The sequence below is a fragment of the Guyanagaster necrorhizus genome (genome assembly GCF_019112545.1).
Source record: "Guyanagaster necrorhizus MCA 3950 unplaced genomic scaffold BT62scaffold_1, whole genome shotgun sequence".
Classification (NCBI taxonomy): domain Eukaryota; kingdom Fungi; phylum Basidiomycota; class Agaricomycetes; order Agaricales; family Physalacriaceae; genus Guyanagaster; species Guyanagaster necrorhizus.
In genome coordinates, this window is record NW_025064880.1 from 585636 (window position 1) to 596325 (window position 10690).

Sequence of the window (10690 nt, forward strand, 5' to 3'; positions counted from 1 at the left end):
CGAGAGCTAGTAGTAATACTATCGGAACTGACTTCACCACTGACGCCCGTGACTCTTTTCAATGGGGAATCGCATGGGTGGACCGAATCACAGTCGCGATTGCGTTCATGTCTCTGCATCGACAACAGCCAGACTGGTTCATCTGGTAATTGTCATGGAAGAAGAAACTTGGGCCGGGTTCTGCTATCAGTTGAAGACGTGACGCGGACGTCCGATTGGGTTGTGATGTCGAAGGTCAATTTCCAGGCATCTTGCAGCTGCATTTGGCATCAAGAAGGGAAAGTATCGTGTCCCAGTCTGTGTCTCGGGGTAGCAGAAGAAATGAATGGAGAGCCTAGAAATATTTAGACAAATCATGAAGGTTTCCGAGATATCTTGGCACGACGGGTCTTCAGCTCCTCATTGGATAGTTAATGCCGCCGAGCTCGAGCTGACTCAAGCTGTCGAGCGTTGTTCAAGAATAAAGCATGATGTCCTTTGATGAAGAAACGAGAACTCTTTGGCGCAGAGTTTAAGAGGCCTTGCTACTAGACTCGTTGCTGTGACCAAGTATTTCGACTGTATGAGGCCCCCGGGACGAGGCTCTTCCCACAGTGCGGAGGCCGATGAAATACAGTAGATTTCATAACATCGGATAGCAATGCGCTGGGTCCTGCCAGCCGACGGTGAAGCCTTGGGGAACGGTCAGAGGCTTGTTCCCGTACTTGGCCGCATACTACTCGACGATGCCGAATGGAACACGAGCCCACAGTGGTTTGAAACGCGTTATTTACTTGACGACGCTGAGCGCTGAGCGACCCATGGTCGCATTCAGTTGCAATGACCGACCACTCAGTTCACTTTCCATGGCCAGCTGTTTCGACAAACTTGGCTCAAGTCTTGCAATCAGACTCATTGGCCGCATAAAATACAGGTGTTGAATTTTTATCTAAGCGTAGCGTACATGAAATGCAATCATTATAATTTTTGCCCGTACAGATCATCAGTCCGAAAGAAACACGCATGGAGACCTAGCAACACCGACGCATTTAGTCCACTTCCTCGACGCTAGGGCCATCCTCGCTTGCGCCGCCAGGGAAACCGCCTGGTGCGCCGCCGGGGAAGCCACCAGGAGCACCACCAGGAGCACCACCTGCAGCACCATAGAGTTTCTGCATGATGGGGCTAGAAGAAGAACAGTAAGGAACGACGGGTCCGACTGTGAAACAGAAAATACTCACTTCGCAATGGCCTCTAGCTCTTTCTGCTTCTCCTCATACTCTTCCTTGGAGGCCTCTTGCGAGTTATCGAGCCATGAGATGGTCTCGTGGACAGCGGTCTCCAGACGGGACTTATCAGAGGCCTCGAACTTGTCGGCGAGTTTCTCCTCTGTCATCGAGTTGCGCAAATTGTATGCGTACGACTCGAGGCTGTTCTTGGCAGTGATACGGGCAGCAGCGGCCTCATCTTCGGCTAGAAATAACAAAGTCAACAAAGAATCACTGCTGATTATAAACAATAGCATACCCTTGTATTTCTCGGCTTCGTTAACCATGCGCTCAATTTCCTCCTTCGATAGACGGCCCTTGTCGTTGGTGATAGTGATGCGATTCGACTTCCCAGTGGTCTTGTCAGATGCTGACACGTTCAAGATACCATTGGCATCAATATCAAAGGTGACCTCAATTTGAGGGACACCACGTGGAGCGGGGGGGATACCAGAGAGTTCGAATTTACCGAGCAAGTTGTTGTCCTTGGTGCGAGCACGTTCACCTTCAAACACCTGGATCAACACACCAGGCTGGTTGTCAGCGTAGGTGGAGAAGGTTTCCGACTTCTTAGTGGGAACAGTAGTGTTCCTCTTGATAAGGGCAGTCATGACGCCACCAGCGGTCTCGATACTAAAGAAAAAGTACTCAGAAATGTGTATTGCTGAGGAAAGAAAGAGGTAACTCACCCGAGAGACAAGGGGGCAACATCGAGAAGCAGGAGATCCTGGGTCTTCTCCGAAGTGTCACCAGAGAGGATAGCAGCCTGCACGGCCGCACCGTAAGCAACAGCCTCGTCAGGGTTGATGCTCTTGTTGGGCTCCTTGCCATTGAAGAAGTCAGACACGAGCTTGACGATACGGGGGATACGAGTGGAACCGCCGACCAAGACGATCTCGTGTACGTTGGATTTGTCGATCTTGGAATCCCGAAGAACCTTCTCGACAGGGTCGAGGGTGCTTCGGAACAAGTCCTGACACAGCTCCTCGAAACGAGCACGGGTAAGGGAAGTGTAGAAGTCGATACCCTCAAAGAGAGAGTCGATTTCGATCGAAGTCTGGGCGGCAGATGAGAGAGTACGCTTTGCACGTTCGCAAGCGGTACGGAGACGACGGAGAGCACGAGGGTTAGAGGAAAGATCTGGAGAAATATCATTAGCTAGCTATTGTGAACACGTATAGAAAACATACCTTTCTTGTTCTTTCGCTTGAACTCCTGGACGAAATGATTGACGAGACGGTTATCGAAGTCCTCACCACCCAAGTGAGTGTCACCAGCAGTGGCCTTCACTTCGAAGATACCCTCTTCGATGGTCAAGAGGGACACATCAAAAGTTCCTCCACCAAGATCAAAGATGAGGACGTTGCGTTCACCGGTCACCTTCTTATCAAGACCGTAGGCAATGGCAGCAGCTGTGGGTTCGTTGATGATACGAAGGACGTTCATGCCAGAAATGGTTCCAGCATCCTTGGTAGCTTGACGTTGAGAGTCGTTAAAGTAAGCAGGGACAGTAACGACGGCGTTATTGATGGTAGTGCCGAGGTAAGACTCCGCGGTCTCCTTCATCTTAAGAAGGACCATGGATGAAATTTCTTCGGGGGACTAGAGAAAAGATGAGCAAACATAAATGAATGTAGCAGTGAAACCACATACGAAATCCTTCTGTTCACCCCGATATTCAACCTGAATGTACGGCTTTCCACCCTTGTCAAAGACCTTGAAAGGGAAGTGCTTGATATCAGCCTGCACTTCCGCGTCTTGGAACTTGCGTCCAATGAGACGCTTTGCATCGAAGACGCTGTGTATGATCTATGAGTACCGACTTGAAAAGGAACTCGAGACCACATACGTGTTGTGGGGGTTCATGGCGACTTGGTTCTTGGCAGCATCGCCGATGAGACGCTCGTTGTCGGAGAAGGAGACATACGAAGGTGTCGTCCGGTTACCTTGGTCATTGGCGATGATCTCAACACGGTCATTCTGCCAGACACCGACACAGCTGTAGTAAAAAGGTCATGAAAACGAAAGGGGAAATTTTTTTTTGGAGACACGTACGAGTAAGTGGTACCCAGATCAATACCGATAGCTTTTGACGACGACATGGTTAAAGATAAATGTCTACGGGAACGCTAAGGATGCAGTCGAGTCGGTTGTCGAGTGACGAACCTATGCAATGGAGGTGGTGAAGAAAAAAATGCGGGGGGCAAGATGTGAAGGAGAAAGGCGCACGAGAATCTTGTTTTTATATTTCATCGACCGCCAGAACTTGACAGAATAATGCAGAAACGTACAGAACCTTCTATAGCCATTCTTGTACACGTGATATATCTGATGTCACCTCGTGTGACTCTATTCCCTTCTACAACTTTCCGGCGTCTTCCTGCTCTTTCGCAAACCCTCAATTACAGTGGCACATCCAGCTCAAAGCAGCTATGATTCTAGATGTACTACGTGTAAGCTACTATCAGAGAGAAAAAGAGAGACCGAAGAAGCTTTATGCAAGGCCAACAGCACGGGTAAAGTACAAAGTTTTCCAAAGGGAACTGAAAAGAGGCATACAATCGATGAATCAGGATTACGGGAGACAAGGAAGGTAAAATAATGACAAAGGTCATGAAGGTATCGGTTTTTAACAGGTGAAATAGCAATGTTCATGGAAGAGCCGCCAGGAATGGGTCCCGGAAACCTTAACGGTTCATGAGTAACTCGATGCTCCCGGGTACGATCCCATCCCGCCATCAGTTATGTTCTGACCTGCAACATCGTCAAGGCTTCGATGTGCCTGCAAGTCGCGTAACACACTGGGATCAACTGAAGACAATCGTTGACAACGACTGATCCTAGTTTAAAAAAAGAGGCACGCACCTGGGAGAACACTTTTGCGCCGCACATGTGGGCTTTGACCTGATGTTAGTTCAGTGGTCCCGACGTCGGGATATGTTCGCTAAATCACGCCAAGTAAGACTGATGTCTCCAGCGTACGCAGGCAAATCAACATACGTCCAATCCTGGATCCGCCATAGGTACCCGCTCAATCCCGCGTTCGTCTAGATCACCCGTTACATCATCAATTGAGGCCGCGTTGAGCTCCATAGATAGATCCATAATATCGTTGTCGTCGACGGTCGGTGGGGGTGGTGGAGGCACATGCGGAATTTCGTGATAGCCTACAGGCATCTTGCCTCCGGGAGCGTTGCGCAGCGCTTTTTCCCGCATCTTCTGCCACGCGTTGTAACGGTCAACAGCATGCTGTTGTTCTCTGGTCGACGGGTAAGAATCAAGGTCCAGATTGAGTCTCAGGCGCTTACCTGTACTGCCTCTCCTTGAACTGTTGCATTGAATCGTCGAAAAGATCGGGGTTGATCTCCATGAATAACTTCAATGCATTGTACACCATTCCATGGATCGTTCTAATGGTGCATTTAGTGGAAAATCTAAACGTATGCTCTAGGGCACTCACCGATTCCAGTGGGATTTTGAATTAGTATACAGCGCAGGGAACACAATCGGCAGAATGATGGCAAGATTGTCGCTCATTAAGTTCACAACATACTCATTATTCCAATACAACAGTGCCCGCTCAGCCACTTGGAAGTGTTGGCTGTTGATACAGCGAGCAAGCTGGTGGAAAAGGGCAACCTGTATTTTTTGAAATTCGACCGGATCCGTCACGTCCAGAACTTCCTCTACTTCGTTTAGGAACATGACTTCCTTTGGTGAATTCACCTTTGGCCAGTACTTCAACAAGCCCATCATAACTTCTTCGGCTAATGCTGGATCCTTCTCCAAAAACTGAACAACGCAATACGCCAATTGCGGGTGGTACAGCGAAAGGCTTTTCACCTTGTGTAGCGGAATGAGCACCCGAGTAAGGAAGATCTTGTGCTCTTCTTTGAGAGGCAACGCAAAACCGTTGATGATAGACCCTAGAATTTCCAGTAGCTCCGCAATACCATTGTGCCGTTCAGTTTCGTAGACGAAATGGAAGAATACATTGTTGATAGACCGTCGTATGAAGGCGCGGAGGTTAAGGAATTTTCCATAGATGCGATGCAGTGTAGTTTTGAGAAAGTCGCGCTCCCGAGGATCTTCAGAATCAAAGAGTTCAAGAAGATTGAGGACGAAAGGTTGGTCGATGTAGCGTTTAGCCATATTTGTGTTGAAATCAGGGCTTTCGATAAAACGCAGAAAGAACTCGTAAACGATTTGAAGGTGCGGCCATGCAAGTTCAAGAACCGGTTCATCTTCTTCAGGGTCAAAAGCATCACCAGTCGGATTTACAGGTGGGGGTATGGATCTGAAGAGGTTGGAAGCAAACTGGAAAAGCTGGCATAAGCATGGCACAACTGAACTGAGTGGTGAAAACGAACCATATTGACAACTTCCGGGTATACACTCTCAGTGATGACGCCCCTCTGAGTAGTGATGTACTCCAGCATCTCGTGTAGAGTTTGGGCCTTAATCTGCTTGCCTTTCAGTTCCGAGCTTGCGTCATTAAAATCAAACAAGACGCGGCATTGATGGAGCTTTCGTATAAATAACTGAGGACGTTCACTTGGAGCAGTTTCTAAGCACGAAAATGAATGGATGGCGTAAGGAAGGACGAATGTGAAACCGAACCCATGAATGGAGGCAACCGTTCAATCTCAACCCTCTCGGTAACAACAAAACGACTGCTTCTTTGCTTCCTCGGAGGTTTCCCGACGATTGGTATAGTATCCTTAGGACCAGCCCGGAGACGATTGAGGGTTGCGCGTGGTGGTATTGCATCAGGAGGGGGATGTCTCTCTGGCTGACCGCCGAAATGAGGAGGACGATGAACAGGATCATGTCCATTATCGGAGCTGACGACGACAATTGAGGGAGGTGCTGGCGCTTCAGCAGACTGTCTGCGATCTGGAACGCTTGGACTTGTGGAAGCTGGCGAAGCAGACCGCGGTTGCGTATTTAGAGCACTGGCAACGGCAGAGCCACCTAGAACAGGGAGCGGCTTTGCTGTATTGGGTGGCGGCGGTAAAGGCGCAGAGGAATGATTCGCTTTGGACTCCTTCTTGGATGGGCTTTCCTGCGACGTTTGGGAGCCTTTCCGGTTGAGCTATACGCCGTTGACGATAAGATACGCGCTGAGAGAAGCTGGAAATCATACCAATGTTTTCTTGAGGCCCTTCATGGTAGAAAGGAAGACACTGATATGCCAGTAAAGGGTGCAACTGCTGGCGTCGTTGAGTGCTTGGATCGATGGAAAGTCGATGGAGCAGATCCGTGACAATTGTGACAAAGCGTGACCGTGACAGATTCCTGCAGCTGCTGCGAAAGTGACCTTGACCTCTGACAATCATCATCGCGACACGGATGGCAGGCAAGTACCGCCCTACAGCATCTATATTGGCCCCTTTCCTGACTCCTTTGCAGCAATATACTCAGTCTATACCTCACCCACCCACCCACCTATCCCGGATCACCTACCAACCCTCATCGTTACTCCTCATGGTAGGTTCTAACCGCTTTCGACGACCGGGTATTTGGCTTATATCGTGCAGGCCAGCCTTCCAATATCTTGTACTCTTATCTGCACACGAACTTTGTGCGTATCTTCGTCTTTTGACTTTACCTCGTTGTCATACTTCCATAGAATTCCGAGAACTATCTCTTAACGCCGTCGCCACAAGGTGATCTTTGCGTTGCTAAGCTGTTCCCCCCTCGCCCAAAAGATATCGGCAAGGCTTCAGCATCAGATCCCGGTCATTCATCGTCGTCAGGCTCGCGCGTTGTACGCTGTGAAGCCTCTCGCAACCTTAAATGGTCAATTGCCAATACCGGCGTCATTTCTCCCATATACAAGCTTTCGCTGCCTTCCCCAGATTCAGCGGATCTACCGTTATTTCAGATCTCAAAGCCAAATCCTAATGCGGCGTTCTGGAGCATGTTCTACTTTGCTTATGCTGGCCATAATATACCCCCCAAGCGCATCGAGTTTGGAAAGATACAGAAGAATCCTCCCGGACCTAACGGTGGCGGAACAAGGATCAGCATCACTGGCAAGACTGCGGAAGAAAAGGCTGTTTGGCAGACTTTGGGCGAAGGGAATGAGGATTGCGTCGAATGGGTCGTTCTTTGCGCCGCTCTCAATCTGCTTGAGTATGTTCTAAAATATTTTTCATTGTCTGTCTACTGCATATCATCTTATGTCTTCGCAGCGATGAAATTGTCAAAGCTGCGGAAAAGAACCCCACTAAACAACCTCCGATAACAAACGGAGGCCGACCCTCCCCTGTTTCTCTTCGTGATCCTGGTCCTGCCACAAACACATCGCAACGACCACCTGTGAATATGCCTCCTCCTCAGCCACGCCCTACCCCTCAACACGCCAATACCTTACCCCCTCACGTGAACCCGGGGCCTGGATTCCAAGGTCAACCAATGCCCCAGCGCGGGTTTCCTCCAGGACAAGGACCTTCTGGACCAGGATATGGAGCTCTGCCTCAAGCTCAAGGCTACCCCACGGGTGCTGGCCCTGGCCCACATGGCCGACCTCCTCCGACTCAGATGCGTCCTGGCATGCCACCAGGCCCCGGTCATATGCCAGGGGCGCATGGCCGTCCACCCCAACAGATGATGTCTGGTCCTACACAGCAGCAGCAGATGCCCTCTCACCATCATGGACAAGGCCCTCAGCAAGTACGGAGGTTTTAGCACTAGAGACTGTTCCTCGCAACGCTTGTGCATCCGGATACCCTTATCTATCACTTTATACTGGGTTTATGAAGTATTACTATCACATCTTGTGCCCTATATCGTGTACTTTCTTTCTCTCTTTCAAGATCGATGGACGTGTAATTGTAATTCTTAGGTATGAGGTGGCAATTCAACACCACGGTCATTGCCATTTCAGTATGATTATGTTACATGTCGTTCAAGCAGATTTTGCCAACTTCTCGATGGCATCCAAAGAGAGGGCTACAGAGAAGGTTAGAGCATCGCAAGACAGGGAGAACGAGATCCTTACATTTGGGTCTTTCCAAAGGCAAACCAAGTGCTGTGAGAGTAGAAGTCAGTCAACTGAAGTACGCAATGTACTGAAATTTGAGCAACACACCTCTAGCCCAAACAAGCTGTGTTATACAACCCAGAGCTTGATGCCAAGTCAGATTACCGGGCTATTCAAGACCCAAACATTTGACTAACCTCGGGAAACACCAAATATCACAGTGTAATACTGGAAGACATTGAGTTGGATTGATGCAAAACAGTAGTGTTGAAATTACCTTGAATTGGGTGAGACCATAGTGGTACAAAACACAACCTGTTCATGGAATCAGTACCCAGGTGGAGCCGAACAGAGGATGCGTTCTTACCGGACGTCGCATCAACATTAGGGTAAGGATTTTTGGTCTAAGTATTACATTTCATAAGCATCATTGTTGTCCCGACAAAAGGAGGATTGTCGTATACCTTGCCGTGCTCTTTCAGTACGCCGGGAGCAACTTCATAGGTCTATGATGTAGGACGATTTAGCACTCGGAGTTGATTTACGGTCCTTCGCGTACCTTCTTCACAAGCTGGATAATTGGACTGTCCTGCAGTTCGGGTTTGGAGTCACAAAACTGTTGGAGGGCTATGAAGCGAGGGTCTGGATTACGCAAGACACCGTGACCGTATCTTGAACAAATAATCATCAGATTCGAATTTTTGAACAGTAATAGACATCGATCATACCCAGGTACCACTTGACCGCTCTTGAGGGTCTTCCACAAATATTCTTTGATCCTGTCATGAGTGACATCGCTGCCGATCTCCGTTTGCATAGCCATTTGCCATCGAAGAACCTCCTGATTCGCCAAGCTACAGAGAAAACGCGTCAGGCCGTGTCCACTTCCGACTGTAGAGAACTTACCCGTGGAGGGGACCGGCCAGGGCGAAGAGCGCCGCCGAATAAGATAAGTACGGATCCGACAGGGTGGATCCTACCAAGTCTAGAATGAATTGGTAGCATCAGTGGAGGCCTTGGCAATGATCAATAATACATACGAGCGGTGTGAGCAGACGCGTTTCCTCCCTCATGATCACCATGGAGAGCGATATATAGCCGCAAATATTCGGTTAGACTGTGATTGTCCCCGAATCCTAGCAGGCGGACATAATTTCCTACAAAGGAGATTGGACGCGTCAAGGATATGCCATAGACTTGGCTTACCGACAAGATCCAAATTCTTGTCGAGGCTTTCCATAGCTTTACCGGGATTGTAGACATTGCGGTAGATTCGGGCGGCTAGGGCAGGAAGACGCGAGATGAGGTTGAGACAGTCCTCAAGAGTTGCCTCCCAATATTCAGACTTTTTAATTCCCTTCTCGTAAGCTGCTTGGAATAAACTGTCATGGTTTAATGCGGCGACACCCATTCCCAGTTGTGTCATTGGGTGCAGCGTTGCCGGTAAGCTATTTCATATCCAAAGGTTAGTCTAGACAGGCACGATGGGGTCAATGCTCACGAATCAATTAGTTTCTCCACATAGTTGGGTAGCGTTCCGCGCTCGACAAGATCACGAGAAAGAGTACGCGTCTGGGCTTCAGACGGAACCTTTCCGGTGAGCAGAAGCCAAAGCATGCTTTCGGCAATCATTTCTTTGCCTCCTGGAGCAGCTGGAAGTTGCTGCTGACAGTCTGGAATGGATAGTCCATGGAAACGAATTCCCTATGTCGATATCTGTCAGGGAACGAAGCCGTTGTCAAACGAGGGGGGGTTATATGTCACCTTTTCGGGATCCAACACAGATGAATCCCAAAGCATAGCTTTCAGACCTCTCATACCACCAATTACGTTCTCGACCTGAGAGGTAGATGGGTTGGGCTCATGACTGATGGATAGCATCATCCGACTCGTACCTTGACTTCTCCAATCGTCGTGCCGGCATGCTGGGCTTTCTGAACAATGACTTAGATGACTTTGGGGACGCGACGGAGCGTGAAGGAGACATACAATGCGCTTGAGCTGCTCTTGCTTGACAGGAATGGTCTCCTTTATAGCATCTTTGAGGGACTGCGTCGATCAGTGAGCGTGTCGAACGGCGGGGACGTAAGTAAGGTCACCTGTGTGGAGAGGGATCTGCAGTACAACCTGGCAGCGATAGGACGCGCAGGCATCCGGATACAAGTCTGGCGCATCATTTTGAGTAGAGAGAAGGTGGTGGTTGGAGCACAAGTTGGGGGGGATGTGGGGGGGATGCGGGGAGCCCTTTTTATACTCGAATTATGCTTCAACGTTAACCCCAAACTGTGCCAGACTGCCCCGTTATAATCCGGGGTAATTGCAAAAAAGATAACCGGAAATATCTGCGGGCTTCCCGACGTACGTCATCAGGTTGTCGCCTTGGGAAACAAATATGGCAAAATAGCATTGCAAATTACAAGTGTACACGTTGGCAGTGGGAATATGCTGCCGCCAG

At 49.2% G+C, this 10690-nt stretch overlaps 4 protein-coding genes across 4 annotated transcripts; 1 reads left to right on the plus strand and 3 right to left on the minus strand.

Annotated features, from left to right (window-relative positions):
• Window positions 1-897: 897 nt before the first annotated feature.
• Window positions 898-3442, minus strand: BT62DRAFT_958524 (heat shock protein 70). Its single transcript, XM_043188456.1, has 9 exons — window positions 3414-3442; window positions 3303-3365; window positions 3097-3246; window positions 2901-3045; window positions 2438-2849; window positions 1937-2387; window positions 1507-1880; window positions 1221-1452; window positions 898-1164 (listed from the first exon to the last, which is right to left on the minus strand). The coding sequence occupies exons 2-9, from the start codon at window positions 3347-3349 to the stop codon at window positions 1029-1031; spliced, it is 1947 nt and encodes a 648-aa protein (XP_043046082.1). The 5' UTR covers window positions 3350-3365; window positions 3414-3442; the 3' UTR covers window positions 898-1028.
• A 504-nt stretch (window positions 3443-3946) lies between these two features.
• Window positions 3947-6521, minus strand: BT62DRAFT_925145 (protein phosphatase 2A regulatory B subunit). Its single transcript, XM_043184729.1, has 7 exons — window positions 6394-6521; window positions 5868-6342; window positions 5618-5814; window positions 4708-5564; window positions 4556-4657; window positions 4248-4506; window positions 3947-4191 (listed from the first exon to the last, which is right to left on the minus strand). The coding sequence occupies exons 1-7, from the start codon at window positions 6415-6417 to the stop codon at window positions 4093-4095; spliced, it is 2013 nt and encodes a 670-aa protein (XP_043046083.1). The 5' UTR covers window positions 6418-6521; the 3' UTR covers window positions 3947-4092.
• Window positions 6522-6569: 48 nt separating this feature from the next.
• On the plus strand, window positions 6570-8190 carry BT62DRAFT_925146 (uncharacterized protein). The gene is made up of 5 exons (XM_043184730.1): window positions 6570-6606; window positions 6660-6737; window positions 6788-6831; window positions 6880-7385; window positions 7445-8190. Exons 1-5 carry the CDS (start codon window positions 6600-6602, stop codon window positions 7938-7940), a joined length of 1131 nt encoding a protein of 376 aa, XP_043046084.1. The 5' UTR covers window positions 6570-6599; the 3' UTR covers window positions 7941-8190.
• On the minus strand, window positions 7971-10563 carry BT62DRAFT_925147 (citrate synthase-like protein). The gene is made up of 17 exons (XM_043184731.1): window positions 10335-10563; window positions 10225-10284; window positions 10131-10169; window positions 10000-10074; window positions 9737-9939; window positions 9442-9683; window positions 9276-9392; window positions 9142-9220; window positions 8964-9089; window positions 8795-8906; window positions 8700-8741; window positions 8603-8639; window positions 8513-8550; window positions 8433-8463; window positions 8344-8379; window positions 8254-8283; window positions 7971-8204 (listed from the first exon to the last, which is right to left on the minus strand). The coding sequence occupies exons 1-17, from the start codon at window positions 10410-10412 to the stop codon at window positions 8161-8163; spliced, it is 1389 nt and encodes a 462-aa protein (XP_043046085.1). The 5' UTR covers window positions 10413-10563; the 3' UTR covers window positions 7971-8160.
• Between the last annotated feature and the right edge of the window lie 127 nt (window positions 10564-10690).